Source organism: Monopterus albus, unplaced genomic scaffold (assembly GCF_001952655.1).
Source record: "Monopterus albus unplaced genomic scaffold, M_albus_1.0 scaffold18.1, whole genome shotgun sequence".
NCBI classification, from domain to species: domain Eukaryota; kingdom Metazoa; phylum Chordata; class Actinopteri; order Synbranchiformes; family Synbranchidae; genus Monopterus; species Monopterus albus.
This window is the reverse complement of record NW_018127898.1, coordinates 9,906,082-9,928,433: the sequence shown is the minus strand read 5'-3', so window position 1 is coordinate 9,928,433 and position 22,352 is coordinate 9,906,082. Positions and strand designations below refer to the sequence as shown.

The following is a 22,352-nucleotide window of genomic DNA, read 5'->3' as shown; positions in this document are numbered from 1 at the left end:
GTGTTTATGTATAAAGCCAGGAGCAATTTATTACCTGGTGGAATTCAAAAACTATTTAATGAAAGGGAAGGGGGATACAATTTAAGGGGTCAGTTAAATTTAAAAATTCATGCTATACGTACAACCAAAAAAAGATTTTGTATTTCTATAAGTGGGGTAAAACTATGGAATAATTTAAGTGTGGACATAAAAATAGTAATAGAATTGATGAGTTTAAACATAAATATAAAGGTATGTGTCAATCAAGATATATGCAAGAACAGGCTTAATGATTAATTAGATGGTGGTGTATGAATGTTAACACTTTGTAATAATTCTTTAGTATATTACTTGTGTGGTGTAGAAGTTAATTATTTAAGAATGTAATTATGTAAGAATGTTAACACTGTTACAATCTTTTTTTTTTAGTATATTACTTGTGTGGTGTAGAAGAGAATTATTTACTGCTTGCAAACCAATGATGGTAAGATGATGTCATGGGGTAGGACTGGATAAGTCTGACTTCTTCCTACTCCATTCAAGCATGTACTAGGTATAAGCAAATTGATATTGGATTATGTGTAAAATTATGTGTGTTGTCATATCAACTGTTTTTACATGCTTGAAAGAATAAATCAAATCAAATCAAATCAAATGGACAGGCTGATGTAGGTTGTCCAGCTCTTACATTATCCACACAGTACATATTTTGGTCATAATTCTTAAGGTATTCTCATCAGGAATGTTCTTTTATGATCTGGATTCATGCCAAAAAAAAGCCTACAAATGTAACAGTGCCTACAAATGTGTTTTGCCACTCAAACCAGAACTGTACATTAGTATGGTAACATTTGCTGTTTGGCATTAAACAAAATACAGCTGAGGCTGAGGAGAATTAATTTTGCAGGTATTTGGCCATAAACTAAAGTACTGGGCATGTTAAAATTTGGACCTGAAGGTGGTCACCAAAGGTATTACAATTCATCTTGAGGTAAATATGAATGTGTGTGCCAATTTCACTCAAAAACCCCAAAACCTCATGGTGGTGCTAGCTGAAAAGTCAGGGTATCACCAAAGCTGTGAGGCAATCCATCCAACAGTTGATGAGATATTTCATTTGGAACAAAAGTGCCGGACTGATTCACAGACACACCGACAATGGCATCCACAGAACCAGACTGCTATGCACAGTCAAGATAAAAATATCTGCTGTAATTAAAATATCAACTGTTTTTTAAACCCATTTTAAATATGCTTTTCCTGTATTTGCACACACTCCATCGGCACAGGGCACTAATTATTAATAATTCAGACAACATGACTTGGTGTGTAAACAAAGCTGCTGTGGTTTCAGATTGATTTTCTAGAAGGCCACTCATACCTTAACAGCAGGAAGGGCCGAGTTACATTAGCGATGATAAAAGTCTGTGGCTGGATTTCTCCTCAGGGACACACAAGCAGTATGCACAGAACATAAACAGGGGTGTAGACTACTCAGGGAACATCAATCTCATTCAATATTTACAGCACTTCATTTAATATGGCAGAGTATGGAAGGCATGCCAAAAGGTTGCGCATGAAAATTGTGATCAGTTAATAAAAACTGACCCCAGGCTTGTCAACTGTAAGATAAACTCCCAAGCGACTGCAGCATTGTAGTTGTCATATAATACCAACAGATAGAACATATTTATCAGAGGCAGAGCTTTAAAGGGTGGAACTGAAGCGAATTTTTTTGGCATTCACATCAACTAAATGAACCATTTTCCTCTTGTGACAGCAGGAACAAGAATGTGTAATTAATAACAATAATTATGGCTGCATACCACTCACTGTATGTGCATCAGTTTCAGAGACAGGTTTTGTGCATGCATTACTGGGACACTAAACGGATCTGAGTCACCTGTGCTTCTCCTGCTCTGTGTTCATGTCATATTAGGTGGATATCCACCCAGCTTATTTTATGTGCATTTTAAAATTTTGCGTAAAAATTGAGTAGAAATGCCAGACATTCAAATAAAAAAATAAAAACTCAAAATAGGCCAAAACTGTTTTTATTCTTGCCTGAAGTGGAAAGGATGGCACACTGTTAAAAGAAACATGCAACTAAGTGCAGTGGCAACAGATTTAGCAAATTAATCATTGCATGTAAGAGCCATGTGACTTGAATGTCAGCTGAAAAGAGGAAAAATAGCAGCAGGTGAAAACAGATCTGTGAAGAGGAGTGTCAAATTAATACATAAAACATATACATATGAAATGTCCATCCATCCAGCCAATATCTATACTGCTTATCTAAATGAAGTGCAGCCTAATTCATGTTATTAATCACACCAGCGCTTAACATCTCAAGATGTGATCAGTTCATATGACATTAATAAATAGATACTGCACAGAACAACCCCAAACTGTAAACAGTGTGAGAGCTTTGCTGCAGCTTGTAGTCTGGCTTATACTCTAAATGATGGGTGGTGGCGGCATATGAGTATGTCGGTTTTTGCATTTGTATGTGTGGAGGGAGGTGGGTATTTAAGCGTCGTGCAGTCACAGGGGAGACAATGGAAATGGAGAAACGCGCTCATCAGCAGTAGAACTGCTCAAACCTGCAGTCAAGGAGTGTCCATTTGTTGAGCAATTTCCACCAAAGCACTTTTCAATGAAATGCAAACCTCAACTGCAAAGTAGCCCCATTCTCAGCGATTGGAGAGCACAAAGTGACTGAATTAGAGGACAGTGTGGTGTTCAGAGGTGATAAAAAACAAACAAAAAACCAAAAGCGGAATCATCGAACATTTAGTCAGAATTACATTGCATATTCTTCATTAATATTAAACATAACTCAGATTGTGGTTTAAATTCCAGTCTTATGCATTTAATACAAAGATAAAGTGAAAAATGCCTTTACAGCTTATGTAAAATCTGTCATGAACCAAAGCACTTCTTGTAAGTATAACATTCTGAGATAATGAGCATCCAAACTGTAGAAGTTTAGATCAGCTATACATTATGTAATGTTCTTACTTAACCATATTTCGTTAAGAAAAAAAATGCTTCTATTTACAAATCAGGAATATATGGACAGGACTGAAATTCTGTTTCTATGAAGATATATGTAAACATCTTTGCAAACCTACTCTGCTGAGGTAGTCTGGAGCCTCTATTCTTGCCTTTCCAAGTGATCATATCGCAGCTTTGTTTCCATTTGTCTGACCTTTCCTATCCCTCTGTTGTGAAATGAGGATGTCAAAAGGATCTGCTCTATGCTCTGGTGTGTTCGCATGTGCAGCATGTTGCTTTTATTCTGCACTGAAAGGAATTAGGTCAGCACATGAAACATTCATAAAAGATACATTAAATGTGCAAATGGCTGACAGCTTAAGTTGAGTAACATGCCTAACCCTGTTGCTGGGTAGATATCAGTCTCTGATAAACACATAGGGAGCTGTCTTTCACAAAAATATTATGGAGTGTGTGCAACTACATTCAGGAGCATGTAATGTTGCTGCAAATGTGTGACTGCAATTCCAGTATATTAAATCCCATGCAGAATGCCATCCATTTTCTATAAAAGCAGTGTGGGTCAAGCACAAATGATGGGCACTGAGGACACAATGACTCAAAAAAGTGAAGCTCTCTTGGGAGGGAAAACATTAAAGTGACTGGATAGCACACAGAGGAGTCAGCACAAGCCTCTTGCAGCTCATGTTGACTGCTTGGTTAGGTCACATTTGAACAATCTATTGAAAGAAATGTAGGACTATGGTTCTTGTTACCATTGCTAACAGAGACGAGACAGTCCAAGTAACTTCAAAACAGTGCTGATTTATTCAAAGGATCACAGGTAAAATTAACATTACACGCTCAGGTATCTTGCACCTCCAAACTGCTCGCAGGCAGATGAAAGACCCTGAACCCGCCAGGTCTATACATTATATCCCTTCGGTTGGGCTAGCCCCATACTACACAGAAACGTCAACCGAGATGTCTCTGGTGCCAGCTTTGCAGCTGGTCATAGCAGTAGTCAAAACATGAAGCAAATCAATGTGCATGTGTGTGTGTCTGTTGATTAAGTGGTGTGTAGCTAAAAACATTCTCACGACCTCTAGAACATGTCGTGACTTAAACATAAGAACATATTATGGCTAAGGCTACAGTTATACACGTCATAATAATAATATTAAACATCCTGTCTGCTGACAGTCATCAACTCTTCTCTCTAGTTATCCTTGACCAGATGTACCCTGTAGAAACTCATAAGCATGACTAAGCATTTAACAGTCTAACTAGACATCCTATCTCCACTAAACATTTCTAATACATAAAGTATCTATCCAATTTCTATCTGACTAAAATACCTAACAGAAACTTCACCCAATTGTCTGAGGACTTGTTCATGATAACAGTGGCGCCCCCTTTATCAGCAGGTTTAAGGACAATAGACTTAAGTTTCCTGAATTTTAAACAGTACTTGCTGTTGGCTCTTTGTCAAAATACTCTGTGTGAAGCTGCTCTGTTTCAGATGTTATTTAAATTATTACGGAGAACCAAAAATGATACTCAAGGAGGGTGTCCTTCATGGTGACTTTTTTTAAAGGATTCTAATTTTTTATTGAATTAGTTTCCTTTAAGAGCCTGGTCTTTTCATCAAAGCTGCTCAAAACAAGTGTTGCTGGACTTTTTGTTTTCCAGACATGCACCCCTAGCCAGGAATTTGCTCCTTTCTGACAATGTAAATGTGTATCGTTTCATATTTCACATTATGGCTAAGATTTGGTTCAAATATTTGTGATAGAGAGGAACACTAATATAAAAAAAAATTGAATGAATGAATTTGCTCCCTCATGAGCCACAAAAGGCTTTACAGAAGTTTTTTCACATACACAGTAGCCACCTATTCCCTGTAAGACCTGCAGATTAAAGTTAAAATTAAGTTAATAAATAAAATGCAGAGAATGGTTTGTTTTTAACAGGGAATTTGGTTAGTGGTTCTTAAAAACATTTTCAGTCAGTGGGTTTTGTTGAGAGAATTTGATGTTGTGACCTCAGTGGCTCTAATATCTTTGCTACGGCCCTGTGTCTACAGCATGAGAGTCTCCTACATGCTGTGGTGGTGCTTATGTCCTTTCACTATATTGGTGAATGGTGATGTCATGTTTAGTGCTGCTCCCCGGCGTCCTGCAGTCAGTGTGACCCAGCAGCGTCTCTGCATAGTGCATACTGGCATGAGAGATGAGACAGCAAAAAATAAAGAGTGAAGGTGCTTCGAATTAGCCATTGTATCACCAAGTCTTGGCCAGCTATTCAAAGAGATTCAAGGGTAAAACTCATTGATGGAACAACCTACTATCTCAGCAAAGTCACATTTTCATTATAGTTCACAGGTTAATGTCACATCACTTCTGCAATGTTTCACATTAATTATGGCCATGCTGTCTGTGAAGGCCTCAGTCCTGGCCTTCACCATGTGAGGGCCTAAACCACCACCAACCATGGACTTGGGTGGGTAATTTATATTAGACATACACAATTGATCGATGAGCCTGCACATTTGATTAATTTTGTATTGTTAATGTTTACCTTTTCTTTTGAGTTACTGTGTTTCCTGATCCATGGAGGGGGGAGGGAGGGGGGCAGTTCAGCCATAAGATTGGACTGAGGAAGCAGCAGCAGCAGGTTTAAATACCTCCCACTAGGCCTGGACTGCACCAAGTACCCAATACAAGAAAGGAGGGAGTTTGGGAGAAATTTATTGTTTATTTGTTGGTAGTTTATGTTAGAACTTTATTTGTCAAGTTATGTTAATTTCTTTACATTTAAAGGAAGTATTTAGTTGAGAGCAGACTGTCTGTTTAGTGTTTATTAGTTGATAATTTTGGTAGTGTCTTTAGTTTATCCCTTGTGTGTGTTATTGGTTTGGCCAGCCAATATATATGTTCCCCTGTGTGTGTGTCATTTGTCAGGTCAGTTGGTTTTGTTGAGGTATTAGACATTTCAGTTTGCTTTATTTTGAGTTTCTTTATCTTTTGTTGGCCTCTTTTAGGGCCCAATTTATCTGATGTTAATTTTGTATTTTTCTTACTTTTGGGTTAATAAAAAGCCCTTTATTTTGAACTTTGGAAGCTGTGTCTTTTACCTTACTGCTTGGTCCCTGACACTGCCCATGCTAAATCCTTCATTACTGCTTTCAGATGTTCCTCTTTTGAAACAGACATGAGATCCAAAAAAAGCTGAGGAGTTGCATCAGCTCTAAAAATACCCACAGAGACAAGAAGGCACATTTCTATTTTCAGTGTGCAGTTCTTTGTTTTAACTTCATCGAACTGAATTTCAAAAGATTTTAAATGTTGTTCTGCCAACACAGCGTTCATCCCTGTCTCACTCAGAGGACTGATTTAAAGTGAACATTCATTTTAAGTGTGACTCATGGCTAATTCCAGCTCATCTGAAACCATGCAGTATCCCTATTCTTGTTAGAGGTCTGACTGCAGTGCTGGATGTGTCCTGACAGTGACTGCTTCCCTCTTTTGTAACAACTAGCCATCTGCCAAGCAGAGCCCTCTTGTGGCAGTTTCACCCACTGTTTGACCTTTCAATTGCACATTGACTTCACCTAGCAGCATTTTTGCACTTCTCCTTTTTAAGATGCCTTTCAACAACTCTCCAGTTTCTGCTTGGTATTTTTAAGACAGTTCAGCTACATAATTCATGTGTGGGCAGGAGGCAGATATAGCACTTCCATTAGTTGGTTTTGTGTGTTTTAACTAGACCTGAAACAGAATTTCTCCATTCATAAATTCCATGAAAACAAAACTTGCTATTTTTCATCTTCATTTCTCCAATACTATAGTTAATGACTAAAATGCTGCCAAACAAATGGCATTCCCATCAGCCTCAGCTGCAGGCCACTTTTGTGATAATTACTGAAAGTTCACTTGCTAACACACTAACCTAATCCTGAACTAAGCATCAGAAACAGAATCAGCTTTACTGGCCACATGTGCTGGACACACAAGGAATCAACATGTTTGCATTGCCACTGAGCATGTTAGCATGCTAAACTTGGCATTTAGCTCACCTAAAAGCAGCTCGCAGAGCAGCTAGTATGACTGTTGACCCGTGGTGTTTTTCCATCAGCATAAGTGAGTCCTGCTGAGCTGAGGTGCTTATGTAAACAATGACAAGAAGATCCATATTTTGCTGACCTGTGATATTAGTTTTATTTTCTGTCCTACCTTGTGGACAAAAAATATATTTTTCATTGTTTGATACAGTATCATGTCATATTTGTATATAATTTGACATATAAGTGGGTACCTCTCAATTGATCAGTCTGTCATATAGATCAATGTTATAAAATGCAGTATGGATGGGAAATACTCTTGTTTGATACAGCACAGAATTATATTGAATTCATTTTGTTTGCACCAATTTATTAGAATTTCCTAGCCAATGTCACAACTAATCCTTACCTATGGGGTAAGTTGTAACATCATGTCTCTGATCATTTTCAGTGGAATTGTACAAGAACGGTAGATGTTAGAAATAAGGTTCAAGTGTTCATTTGCAGCAGAGATATTTATGTTGGTTGTGTAAAAACACTGTCCCTGGTAGGCTAGTGGTTAAGGTGTAGTGCTCACTCATGAGACTTTTTTCTAACAATGTAAAGTCTTACATCTTAGTTTAAGGATTTCTTTGGCCATATTCTCCTGAGTGAGCTTGCCTGACATCCACTGGTGCCATATTAAAAGTGGAATTTTTTGACTGCACACGGTTTTGTGGATCTATTTTACCTCCAGCACTGTGACCAGAGGATGTGGGGAAAAAATGCAGGGCCTGAGGTTACTGCATGTCCGGGAATGTTCCTGTACAGGGACTCACTGTTTTACCTGACCAGGTCTAACGTGGCATGAATGGAGTGGCTGGAAACCTACAGGCAGCCAACCAGTGAAGCACCATAGGGTGAACACTTAGTCTTATTCTTTCAGTCACTATCCACGGTTCATGGCCATAGATGAGGGATGGAGCATAGACAGACTGGTAAATTGAGAGTTTTGTCTTTTGGCTCAGCTCCTTCTTCACCACAATGGCCCAGTACAACATTTACATCACTGCTGATACTGCCTCTATCCGCCTGTCAGTTTCACACTCAATTTTACCTTCACTCATGAACAAGACCCTGAGATACTTAAACTCCTTCACTTGGGGCAGCAGCTCACTCCTACGCCAGAGGGAGCAATCCACTATGTTCTAACAGAGGACAGGCAAACTACAAAAAGAAAAAATCAAGTTTATTACAATTATTGTTTTTATTGATTTGACCATCATTTCTATTGATTAGGATAACATGATGCTCACCAAAGGAATTGCTGAGATCTGGAACATGGTCATTACAACAGAATCTGACCAGGCAAAAGATACCAGCAGTCAGAAGAATATACAGGTTATAAACAAGCCAACATTGAAGCCAGCTAGTCTTAACCACTTTTTCAGTCTGAAATGATACTGCGAGCACTGAGAGTGAAACAAAACAGTACAGTTGTGGGCCTCAAAACCAAAACAGTGAGCTGAAGGATAAAAGTGGTCCATAAGCAGAACTGGGTGAAAATTATCTGCGGGTTCATCACTATGCATGAGACCATTTTCATTATTCTTAACACTAGACAGCACTCAAGAGAGCACAAACCTCCACCACGGCAGCTCACTGTCCCCATAATGCCATTCCACCTAAAAGCAATATTCCTATGATAGTGTGACTCTCAGAATATGATTCATTGACCATGAAAACCTACACATGGCATTTAGAATCACATTGATATCATTATTAGTTATTCAAGAAAAAACAGTATTTCAGTAATAGCAGTTTTCTTCAGGACCTAGTTCAGTAACTTCTGAAGATACCTCACATCTGTTGACACCCTGCTAAGTCAGCAGAGTTTCAGCTAGAATTTGATCTTAGTTGCAAGTCTGTAGCATTATTTGTTGTCTCACAGTAGTGAGTTTTCCCTGAGCCCTATAAATGTGAACATTCTGGATCACTGCATCCAGAATATTACTTGGATCCAGATCAAACTTTGGTCTGTGGTAGATTTTATATCAATGTTACTGTGCAATTTGTGTCCAAACATTGTAGGCATTATGTATGAAGTTAGAAGCATATGTAATGACACTCTGCCACTTTTTTAAAATTCTGATAGAGGAAAAAGAATATTTGCACAGCATTACACTTTTGTGAGGGCTTGAAGAGCCCATCATCACTAAAGCATATGTCCTGCAAAGGAACCAGTAAAAACAAATGGAATAGTCTAGGTTGTGATGTTAAAATTTAAGGTGTGGTGATTGATTCACATTGTCATGGTTTGGACCTCGTTTCCTGGTTTTCTGTTATGTTTTCCCGTCTCTTACTACCGTTCTGCCACGTCACTCTAATCAGTCATCATGTCATCCACCTGCCGCTCATTACCTCCCGGTTCTGCTCCCTATATATATGTGCTTCATTCCATTTGCCCCTTGCTGGTTCATTGACAATCTTGTGCTCACGTTTGCTCTTTGTTTACTTTGGGTTTAGCCAGTTTGCTTTGTCAGTCCAGATGTTTCCCTGGCTCCCTGCATTTCCTGATCAGCTGCCGGGCTTGTTCTGCTACCACCTGTCTTCTCCTCTCCTGACAAAAGATGCTACTGTTCGTCACAGCTCCATACCAGAAGTAAGGTACATCGCTGCTACAACCTGCCTTCTTCACTCTCTGTGTGAGACGCTATTCTGTGTTCCTGCTCTACACCTGAAACAAGCTACTCTGCTGCTGCTACCTGCCTTCTACACTCCATGTGTGAGACACCTCTCTTCCACTACTACTACTCTACTGTTGACTACTACTGACAACTTACCTGCACCATCAATTCCCCATGTGAGGACGCCACCTTCCTCGTCTGTCATCTGCTTCCCCTGTGCCCGAGGTTGAGCCCCATGCTCCCACACCCTGTTTCCACTAAAGTTAAGTAACCTTCTTACCTGCATTAATAGTGACTCTCCTGAATTCCCTTTGCAACTCCCTCCTGAGATTGCTGTCAGCCTTAGGTCTTCTGCTCCTGGTTCCCCTGTGCCTATTGTGCTTGGAGTCTGGTGGGTCCCCCTTCTCCTCGGTGTCTCCTGCAACAACCTTGGGCTGAGCTTCTCCCTGAATCCCTTGGCTGTCCTGGAACAGCCTCCTCCTCAACTCCTGGGTTCCCTACTCGCCTCCACCCTCTTCTGCCTCATCTCCTTCATCTGTCATTTTTGGCTGTTCCCGTTAGGGTTCGCTACAGCAAATCGTTACACTGATGACTCGCATGGTGAAGTTTGGCACACGTTTTATGCCAGATGCCCTTCCTAACACAACCCTGAATTGAACCCGGGCTACAGCAGTGAGAGCGCTGGATCCTAGCCACTAGTCCATCAGGGACATCGTTGTCATCTATTCTTAATAAAGCTTGTTACTACTTTGTTACTGGAGTGTCTGCATCCTGGGTCCCTTAGTTCCTGCTCATCCATGACACACAATGCACACTCCAGTGCACAGAATTTGCACCTGTGTTTGTCTTGTCCAATCACATCATAATGACAATGATAGTCACTTATTGGCCAAGTATGTTACACACAAGGAGTTTCTCTGGTACAGCATCGAGGCAGCCATCTGTGGCGCCAACACACAAACACTGATGGAGGTGCTGTCCCTGCAAGGTGCTGCTCTGGCCATCGGGGGACAATTTGGGGTTCAGTGTTTTGCCCAAGGGCACTGATATGTGGACCGGGAAAAACGGGAATTGAACCGCCAAGCCTTCCAGTTTATATATGGCTCATATATATTGATGTGGATGGTTCACAGTGACACAACTTAATGTTGAATACAGACCCTCTTTAGAAATGACAGAACCAAGCTCAGATCACCTCTAGCATGGACTGTGGAGACAAACATCAGATGCAACAATCCGCAGCAGAAACAGACTTTACATTTAACATTAGTGATGCTGGGATTTAAACAGACTGTTTCATCTGTGTACCTGTAAGTGAACAGCTGTAGCCTACATGGTGCAAGCAGGGTACATGATGGCCAAACATTGGCACATACTGACCAGTTGCATGTAGGGTTACCAGCTCTATTTCTCTAAGGAGTTTTTTTTTGTTTTTAAGAGTGGGAACATTCAGAGCGTCAAGTAAAGGCAGACTTTACCAAGTCCAGCAGTGACAGAGATACAGCCACAAGTTGGACAAATCTGACCTTTCATGTAATCAAAATATGAAAAAAATACACTTGGATCACAGCACTCGTCGTGCACTCTATAGGAGTCATCCTTTCAGCACCTCAGCACCACAAAACTACAAGGCAAGGCAGAAGCCTGGCAATGCAAAATCTCTACAATAAGGTAGGGATTGGCGGAGGTAATAAAAGCAGTGATTAATGCAGTTTTGAGGTCAGTTCAAAGTGAATGCAAGATGATATTTACAGTATAATGTATGGCATTATATTGATTATATCTGGAAGTGGACTGAAAGTCAAATCCACTAATTGGATATATTGTATCTTGCATGGTTATTGCTTGATGAATTGGGTCTGTGCACAGACTAACGTGCATTCAGCCTTTTTTTTTTTTTCATTTTTCAGAATCACTTGTCTTCTCTGCCAGCAGACTGCAAAAGAAAAAACAAACTGAAGCCAGCAAGTTCTGCTGCTGGCATGTGAAGTGTCACATAGCACATACTAAGGTTAAAGCTGAGTCCTTGGTGCTCTGCATGTGTTTATCACGGCAACAAAATCAGCAGCATGAGAATTTGATTTCAAATATTACATGAGTGATCAGCCTCAGCACAAAAGACAGGTAGGTTCTGTGTGGCTTGTACCTACTGTATGTGCCATAGAGAATTTTCTTGCTACGTCATTATCAAAGCATCAGCCGTTTGTATATTAAGTCCAGTCAGCTGTGCCATCAGCTGACTGGACTGTCATACGCTTGCATGCCCTCTGCAACCACTGTTATTCAAAAATCTTTCACTCCCCTTTTCTCCCTTTTAAAGGTAATGGTTCGTCAAGTGCTACGATCAAAGCTGCAGTAGGGGTGCCAGGGCTGGGGAAAGGGTTAGCACAGCGCAGAGGGGACAATGTGGTGGGGGAAGGCAAGCGGGTCGTCACCACTGCATTGCCTGAGCCCATGCCTGATGCTGCACTGGACACATCTGCTTTGGATGGAATCCACTACAGCACTTCTGGGGGATCTGGGTAAATTTGATGCCAAGAATAAAATGGTAATGAACAGTGCTGTATATCACAGGACAGTGCCAGTGTTGTCTCATAGTTGCACATATCCTAACGTTGTTACATAACCATAACAACCAGGTCAATGTGACAAGCACTGGAAACCTGGGGCATAAACACAACTGTATCCACTGGATAAAGATAGCTAACCCTGTGAAACGGTGATGATCAAACTGACTGTAACATCAGGCACAAGTAAAAATGAAGATGTACAGAATGCACTGTCTCATATATTATAGTGCAATCCCCACACACCTCAGTGTATGATTCAGAAACTGAGCTCATTATTTGTATAGATACAACAGCTGTGCAGTATCGACTTCTCTGTTTAGTTCATCACTTTTTTTTGTTGAAATCAGTTAATCTACAGTATGTCAGTGATAGCTGTCACACAGTGATGTCAAGGGTCTTGTTTTCATACCAAACCACTGTTCAATACCTTTCAGAACAATATATGTATCTTATGACTGCTGCTCAATAGCTATTGAGCAACAGTGAACAATTCCCAGTGGAAATGTGAATCCCATCTCACAAATAAACATGATTCACAGTCTAAGTGGCATTTCACTTTGAATAGCTGGCTGCTGTACATCACTGAGGGTACTGAAGGAAAAAAAAGCTACTAGTAGGTGGAGCAGACATGTAGACAAACACCATGTCAGCTCACAGTTGGAGAGCCAAGTGCTGCTTTCTGCCTTTTGGATCACCATGGAAACAACCAAATACACAACCAGCACGCTCATCAGCTCAACAATACTGCAGTCCATGTGTGATAGCAAGTTCTATGTTCCCAAAGGGTTAGGGTTGAAAATATAAAGTGGGTTTCACGGACTACACAAGTAACTGACCACAGCTATGTTTATCTAGGGTTGTCAATCAGAACTTTTTGATATGGAGAAGACAAAGGACATGAAGTGGGTGGCAGGTGTAGACAGTGCCAATAAGCATATGGATCTGCAAATGTCTAAAAAAAATCATCAAATCAAGGCATGCTATTAATAATAAATAGTCTTTGTTGCAGGAAAACATAGACTTAACTGGTATGACACCAGTTGGACAGCATCACGAATGACACAGATTGTCTTGATTCATTATTGAGACTGTGAATCACACTATGTATTAGAGTAATTCCACATACAGGGGCCTACAGCACACCACAGAACAGCAGTGAGTACTAGGGAGAGTAAATTACGCACGTTTACAACACAACACGTTTGTTGCATACAAATTCACTGGGATCATCGCCGATATGACGGGCTGCAGGCGAGCCCCGACACCGTCATGTTTCTCCGATCCAATCACTTTCCAAAAGCACTAATGGGATGACAGATGTCCAGCGTGCGTCTAGGCCCCTCTCTCCTCTTACCTGCTCTGTGCGCTTCACCCAAGCGGACCTCGGTGATGCTGCTCGGGTCACTCTGGGATCTTCCCCGCTGCAACACGCAATCCTCATCCAGTCCGTTCGATGCTGCCATGGTGAATAGGAAAGCACAATGTAGGACTGAAAGGTGTAACCACCGTCAGACAAGGTCGCCGGCATCAACTGGTGGAGCAGAATGAATGTGCTGGGACTGCCGGACTGCTGACATCTGCAGGTCCTGGTCCCCGACAAGCAGCAGCGCCGGGGAAATCCATTACGAATGAAGCATCATGCCGCCTTCAAGTGCTCCTCGTAAACCCCTAATTTAAAGATCTAAATTCGACTTGGGTTCATTAATTAAAACTCTCCCGGTATTGCCAAGGAATTTCAGACTCATATGTGTAATGCAGAGCTAATTATAATTAATTTCCCATTAATCCACAATTTTCAATAAGTTGCTGTTATCATACCACAATTATGTGACAAACACAGACTAGTATCTCTACAATATGAGTAACTGTACTGTATTGATTTGTCAAGAGAAATAGCCTAAATCAAAAACTAACATTCAAACATCTTATTTAAAAAACAAAGCTGGACACAACAATGATTCATCACTATTCTCACATTTGCAAACATGTTTGGGCTCAAAATCTGCTGTTTACTGAAGTTATGGTGTAAACAAGGCTAGAACCTTGCAAGTACACTTCTCTGTACTTGTGTTCTTGTGGATGTGTTCTTGCGGATAAGCACAGCCCAAGTACTGTTCCAATTCAGAGTCTGCATCCAGCCAAGCTAAAAACCAGAAGCGCTGTTGCTCTGCCTGTTTTATCAAAGATACTTTGGGAGTTGACTTGTGTGGACTTGGGGCAGCCAAGTATCCCAGAATGCACTGTGTGTCAGTTATAGGGGTTTGAGTCAGACAACCTCTGGCTACTCTTTGGATCCACCCATGCATTCTTGGGAGTTTGTACTGAAGGTTTGAACTTACGAAGTTCAAACTCTCAAGTACGGGAGTCCATTGGCCTACTTGGTACTGAAAAACGCCTCGTCACTCTTCACACAAAAATGCCAAATATTTCATGGTATTAGGTTCTAAAATTGTACTTTAAATTATAGTCAACTTAAATTATAGCTCCACCTCATCCAACTAACATTAGGCCTATTGTATGAGTAACAATATACTGTAGGCTATTGTTAGCTACAAAGGGAATTTTCTGCATTAATTTACCACTGATACATTTTACATTTTCTTGATGATATTATTACTTTTACTTAGTAATAATAAAAGACCTGAATACTTCACCTCCACCTCTAGCTGGCATCCTCCTGAGGGCTATTTTGCACTTTAATGCATATAAAGTTAACTCTTAAAAAGTCTTACAGCCCTGGATCCAGCCCTGGATTCTTGTCTGCTTGGTGTTGGTAGAAAATGGGGCCTGCTTAAGAACATTTACCCATTAGAGTGAGTCTAACGGATGTACTGATCTAATCTATTACCTTTAAGTAGTGCCTTTTCTTAAAATACCACTATGAGTCAACAAAGTCAGAAATATTACAGTCCTCTTTAACTACTCAGAGTTTGACACATAAAGGCATTATATGGAGGAAACTATTCAATATGTAACCCCAGGTAAAAAGTTGAGACAGTATGTAAAATCTAAATTAAAACTGAAAATAGCAATGTGTAAATCATCTGTGTCCTGTATCACATTGAAAACAATACAGCAGCACATTATTTGATGTGATACCTCATCAATTTTAATCTTTGTTCGAAATAAACACTCACTTGAATTTTGATGCCTGCAACACATTCCAAAAAAAGTTGGGATGATAAAATGTTTACCACAGTCTGATGTTGCCATTTCTTTTCACAACACTTACAAGATATTTAGGGACTGAGGACACCAAGTGATTAAATGTGTCAGGTGTCATATTGTCCCAATTCTTCTGCAACCAAGTCCCAATAGTCCTGGGTCTTTGTTGGTGCTCTTTGTGTTTCAAAATGTGCCACACATTCTCTACTGGGGACAGGTCAGGACTGCAGGCCAGCATACAGTATGCACCCTTTTCCTCCACAGCCAGGCCTTGTTAATGTGTGTAGTATGAGGTTTTGCATTGTCTTGTTGAAATATGCATGGGTATCCCTGGAAAGATGTCATCTTGAAGGAAAGGTGTTGCTCCAAAATATCTGTATTGTTCAGCATTAATGGAGCCATCACAGAAGTGTAAGTTCCCTTTGCCAAGAGCACTGACACAACCCCAGACCATGACAGACCCTGGCTTTTGGACCTGTTGCTGGTAACAGTCTGGATGGTCCTTTTCGTCTTTTGTTCATTTCTTCCAACAAAGACCTGAAATATTGATTCATCTGACCACACTACACATTTCCACTGTGTCCATCCCAGATGCCTCTGAGCCCAGAGCAGTCGACTGTGCTTCTGGACACTGTTGACATAGTGCTTCCTTTTGGCATAGTCCAGTTTTAAGTGGCATTTATGGATGTAACTACGTGCCTGATACAGGTGTTCCAAAGTAATCCTGAGCCCATGTGGTTATATCGGTTATAGAAGAGTGATGATTCCTGATGCAGTGCTGTCTGAGGGATCAGAGAGCTCGGTCATCCAGCTTAGACTTGTGTCCTTTATGCACTGAAATCCCTCCAGAATCTTTGAATCTTTTAATTATGTCCTGCACCATAGAGAGTGACATATCCAAACCCCTTCCTATCTTTCTCTGAGGAACAGTGTTTTTACACATTTCAATAATTTTCCCACACATAAGTCGGCAAACTGGTGGTCCTCAGCCCATTTTTGCTCTTAAAGGGCTCGGCCTTTCCTGGGTTAATGTTAGATTTATGTTAATGTAAAGGAAAACAAAATGATGGGGGGAGACATCACCAAAACAAGCTAAGTAAAAGTCAGGTTTACAGTGTATTCTGCGCTGATAATGTTATGTGAGGGACTCTTGCTGCTGTCATATGCTTGCATGCCCTCTGCAACCACTGTTATTCTTGTTATTCACTACATTTGACACTCAGGCCAAGGCACGCGTCACTGCTTGCTGATGTTTGGAGTGGATATTAACACATCACTTAAAGCTTAGCCTGGAGAAGACTGATCTTATATTCCTCCAGAGGAAAGGATCTTCTCACTGAGACCTGTCTGTCACCATTGCTCCTGTAAAGTTCCCCTTTACAGCATCAGGAGGACTCACCCCTTCCTCACTATGTGGGATTGTCCTGCCTAGACTACTGCAATGCCTTCCTTGCTTCAGAGCTCTGCAGTTAATCCAGAAATGTGCTGCCCACTTGGTATTTAGTCTTTCCACATTTCCCCACAGCTTTGCTTCAGTCATCACACTGGCTCCCTGTTAATGCTTGCATCAAGTTCAAAATTCTGCTGCTGACCTACAGGGTAGTAATGAGAGCTCTCCCTTCTTTCCCTCCAAGCCATGGCTTCCTCTGCCTCTGGATACCTTTACAAATTCACAGGATACAACAAGCTTAATCAAGTAGCAACCTTATAAGAATGTAAGAAAAAAATAATAATGTATTACAACCTTTGTAAGAAGCTATAGCCAACAGTGGACATATTAAAAGTTTTACAGACTATTTAAAGTACACCAAAACAAGTCTTTCTGCAGAACTACTGGTAGCACTGGGAATGTCAGAAAAGCTGGGCATCTCTTCATTGTTCTTGTATTGTAAAATAATTGTCAGCATTTGGAAATAACTAAACTTAAATGAACATGGGCATTGCAGTTCATATTGTCTGATTGTATCTACAGAAAGAACTAGGCCAAGCAGAAATTTATCAAGTAACTGTTAAACAAATGTTTCCAGATACATAACTGAAGAGTATACAGTAGATGCGCTGAGAGCTGTCTTCTCTCTTCACAGATAAATTCCTTTGTGATGGTGTTCTAAAGCATATACATGTTCAGAGCTGTCATATTTAAAACAATGAATGAAATATGAGACAGGTATGTTTAGTTCCTCACTCACAGATTAGCTACAGTATGTGAAGTACACTACCAGTCAAAAGACTGGGCACACTTTCCCAATGGGAAAATACCTTAATTACATTTACTACTACATTTCCCAGTAAAATACCAGGTTTAACAAGGTATTTGGTGGTGTAAAATGAGACAAAATACCACATTTGTTTTGATTTGTATGAATTCTTGGCTGGAACTCCAGCAAGCTATTCAAACAGCAGAGACACCTGGAAAGAACTGGTCAGGCCATCAGATATTTTTCTACCTTGATGATCAGATAAAGGAGATACAGTATACTAGCCTTAATAACACAATATGGGAATGTGAACATTTGTCAAAAGAATGGAAACACTCAGTGGTTGTTCCCATACTGAAACCTGGGAAAGCAGCAAATTAACTCAGTTGTACTTACAGCCATATTTTGCATAATAATGAAATGTGTGAGGTGGATTGTTTGAGAAACAGGGGTATTTTGTGCCTTATCAGAGTGCTTAGGGGTTGGATGATCCACTATGGCCTATAGTAGTGTTATGCTTGGATATCAGGAAAGCTTTAATAAGTACAGCAGAGAAATGTTGTGCCCGGTACTTTTTACCATACTGACTCTGAGAGACGAGGCAGTCCAAGTAACTACAAAACAGTGCTGATTTATTTCATGAACACAGGTAAAAATTAACATTACACGCTCAGGCATCTTGCACCTCAAAACTGCACGCAGGCAGATGTAAGATGAAAGACCCTGAACCAAACCAGGCCTATACATTATATCCCCTCGGTTGGGCTAGCCCCATACTACACAGAAACGTCAACCAAGACGTCTCTGTTGCCAGCTTTGCAGCTGGCCATAGCAGTAGTCACCACATGAAGCAAATCAATGTGCATGTGTGTGTCTGTTGATTAAGTGGTGTGTAGCTAAAAACATTCTCACACGACCTCTATTGATATGTGATGACATTAAACATAAGAAAATATTATGGCTAAGGCTACAGTTCTACACGTCATAATAATAATAATATTAAACATCCTGTCTGCTGACAGTCATCAACTCTTCTCTCTAGTTATCCTTGACCAGATGTACCCTGTAGAAACTCATAAGCATGACTAAGCATTTAACAGTCTGACCAGACATCCTGTCTCCCTAAACATTTCTAATACATACAAGTACCTAACCAATATCTATCTGACTAAAGATACCTAACAGAGAGTATTTCGTAATGTGATATACTGGAGAAGGAGGGTTCAATAATAAGTCTGTATGGTGCTGGGCTATGAGGATATGAGGATGATGCTGAACTGGATTTGGGGTGGGGGTTGTTTGTTTGTTTTTGAGAGAGAGAGAGAGAGAGAGAACTTGCTATTCAAGTACGAGTAGGTGGTGCTATACCCAGTCAAGAAAACACCTGTCAGGGACCTGACTGAGCAGCAGCTGGTGGCAGTCCCGTGGCCAGTTTGGTGAGTTGGATACATTTAGGTCAGGAATGTAGATTATATGTTCAGATCTACTGGAGCACCAATGGCACTGAAGAGTGGGCTCAGGCCAGGTCTAATGGTGGAGGTGTTGATTGTTTCAGTTTAAGCTATTTGGAAAAACTGTGGTGTTCACCTGAGTGTCGTCTCACAAGGTAGCAGAGAGGAATGAAGTACAAGACAACAAAGACAAGAATGCAGAAAGTACCACCAACAGTCAGTTTTGATTTTATTTATATAACCCAACTGAACATAACAGAAAAGATGAAAATCCTTTGTGTCCATTAAGGATGAAAATGTTATGCCAAAAAGAATAGAAGAACCTTGTCTAACTAGGTTGACCTGTGGAGGGCAGCATTGTGCTTTTGATGCGTCCAGTCTGCTGCAACCAGAAGAAGAAGAAGACGAGCACAGACGTTGCCAAAACAAACATGGCGGAAGGAGAACCACCTGCAGTCCCCGGTGTTAACGGGTCAATACATATTTGTGATTTTCCAGGGGGAACAGAGTCACCGGAATCACATGAGGAAGAAAGCTCGCAGTCTTCTGCAGCGCAGTATAACCAGGACCTCAAAAGTGTTCTGGTCACCAGCGTTTTAAACTTGGAAGAGCTCGACGTAGACCTGTACAGGTAGGTTTGAAAAGGCTGAAGTTTGTCTCTTTACGCTTGCATACGGTGGCAGATCAGAAATGGTTAGTGTTAAGTTATATCCCAGGACTCATGAGTTTATTCTCTGAGAAGTGACGTCGGTTTTCCGTAGATGCGTATCCCCTGGTCGTGAGCTCAACCCAATCTTTACCCTGTTTGATTCAAACTTTACTCTTAACCAGTTAACCTTTTGATGCATTCTCCCGAGTTTCGGGATCTAGGGTTAGATATTAGGGTTAGGGTTACAGAAATGCCACGTTTAAGTCCCTTTAAACGTCAGTGTCGTAATTATGACTGGGAATGGGTAGGTCCAAAAAAGAAGGGAATTTAACGTATTAATCTACTTAAATAATATAACTTTCATTGCATGAAAAGTGAACAAATACAGATTCCTGGCAGCAGCCAATGACCGTCATTCGTTTAATGGGTGTTCTTCAAGTGCTGTAAGTTTATTATGAACTCAGACATTTCGAGGTTTGAATGTTTGTGAAACAGTGGTCAGTTAGCTAGCTGGGTAACTACTAGTGTTATTTTTTGGTTAAAAGTTCGACACTGGATTATGGGTTTGAATGATAAAGCAAGGCCAATTTCATGAATCACATGGCATTGCCATCCTCTACACTGTGACACAATACCAAGTCTTTCCAGGGGGAAATAATATAGGTCTTCCAAGCAGGGTTCACTTTCCAGTGTTAAAATTTTTATTTGCATTAATTTGCGTAGAGGGGCACCCAACAATTTCATAATGAAAAGTCCCCCATCACTGTCAAAGCTACATATGTAGGCCTCATCCTGTGACACTGTGTTACATAGATTTCAGTTGTTTCTCTGTTTTTCCCCAGAGGGACTCACCACTGGGTGCCACGCAGTCAGCGTTTGTTTGGAGGTCAAATAATTGGTCAGGCCCTTGTTGCTGCTGCCAAGTCTGTCAGTGATAATCACTACGCCCACTCTCTCCACTGCTACTTTGTGCGAGCAGGTAAGATGTAGCGTCATTTTAAATGTGTTGGCCCGCCAGAGTGTAATGCAGTCATTACAGGGGCACATATAGTAGTTAATGCAAATTATCTTTGTTAGAATGAATACAACTACAGTATTTAAAGTGCCCCATGTGTTTTACTGTACAGTTAGTTTTATCAGCTTTTTGGAACAGAAGCGCTTTTTGGATGTTTTTCAGGGGATCCTAAGGTTCCAGTGCTGTACCAAGTAGACCGCACAAGAGATGGTCGCAGTTTCACAGTGCGCTCTGTGAAGGCCATTCAGCATGGACAGCCAATACTGATCTGCCAGGCATCCTTCCACATGCTACAGCCAAGTCCCCTGCAGCACCAGTTCACCATGCCGGTGGTCCCCCCACCTGAAGACCTGCTCACTGTGGAGGAGCTTATTCGTCTTTATTTGAGGTACAGTAACCATTCATTTTATTAATGACAAAGCAACAGTAACAAGGGAGTTTCAAGGATAAATTGTACTTGCATAACAACGCATACATGCAGTAATTTGTACACTGGGGTAAGACAGGGTGATTACAAAATGTGAGTTTGATTTATTGTGTATATATTAGTCATTTTACCCAAATCACAAAAATTATATATTTTTACATTTAACCACCAATGGTTTCAATACAGTAAATGGAAAGATGCAGATGTGAAAGTATAGGGCAGTGTAATAAATGTAACAGAATAGTGAGCTTATTGGGAAAGTGTAAATGGTCTTATGGTCCGTGCAAATTCTCAGTCATCCAGGTCATAGTATGCTGAAAAAACTGCAGCTGGACCAGGATGAGACCATGGTCTCATACGATGTCACGTCCTTGTTCACATGCATCCCCACCACAGAGGCAGTCATGGTGGTGAAGAAGAAACTGCTGAAGGATGACATGCTGATCAGCAGGACTATCCTCACCCCGAACCAAATATGCACCCTTCTGGAACTCTGTTTAAACACTACCTACTTCCAGTTTAAGGGTTACTTCTATAGGCACAAACACGGTTGTGCTTTGGGCTCCCCTGTGTCTCCAATAGCTGCTAACCTGTACTTGTAAGAATTTGAGGACAAAGCCCTGTCTTCCTTCACTGGCATCGCTCCCAGTCACTGGTTCCGCTACGTGGATGACACATGGGTTAAAATCAGAATCCAGGTATTTCCCTGTAATAAACTCCTCAGCTGTTTAGGAGTCTGATGGCAGAGGGAAAGAAAGAGTTTTTCAGTCTAGAGGTCCTGCATTTCACACTTCTGAACCTCCGGCCAGAGGGTAGGGAGGCGAACAGTCCGTGCTGGGGGTGGGTGGGATCTTTGAGGATGGAGTCATCAGAACTCTAAATCACAGGGCCGAGGAAGTGCCCACAACTGCAGAAGGGGCCAAGAAGGAGAAACTACACATCCAGAACTCCCTTAAGGTTTGTGGATACTAAAGGCTGAAAACCATTATAAAGCCTCATCCGGTTCTTTCAAACCAGGAACTCCGAGGGATGACTCAGACCACTTGAGTATATAAAAAAATATAACCGTGCTGGTTTATTCAAAGAGTCACAGGCAAGAATTAACACTTCCAGTCCAGAGATCTTCCAACCCCCAGGCTGCCCAAGCAGCCCGGAAGCAGAAAAGACCCCGA

General features: G+C 40.9%; 2 protein-coding genes across 3 annotated transcripts in view; one reads left to right on the top strand and one right to left on the bottom strand.

The window, feature by feature from the left end:
• Positions 1-13,891, bottom strand: part of phactr3b (phosphatase and actin regulator 3b) — a 66,216-nt gene extending 52,325 nt beyond the window's left edge. For both annotated transcript variants that reach the window (XM_020592772.1, XM_020592774.1), the window contains exon 1: positions 13,630-13,891. In XM_020592772.1, the coding sequence (XP_020448428.1) occupies positions 13,630-13,738 (109 nt within the window). In that variant the 5' untranslated portion in view covers positions 13,739-13,891. The remainder of the gene's footprint in view (positions 1-13,629) is intronic.
• A 5,628-nt stretch (positions 13,892-19,519) lies between these two features.
• Positions 19,520-22,352, top strand: part of acot8 (acyl-CoA thioesterase 8) — a 6,485-nt gene continuing 3,652 nt past the window's right edge. The window contains exons 1-3 of the mRNA XM_020593018.1: positions 19,520-19,720; positions 20,581-20,717; positions 20,916-21,141. Of these exons, the coding sequence (XP_020448674.1) occupies positions 19,521-19,720; positions 20,581-20,717; positions 20,916-21,141 (563 nt within the window). The 5' untranslated portion in view covers position 19,520. The remainder of the gene's footprint in view (positions 19,721-20,580; positions 20,718-20,915; positions 21,142-22,352) is intronic.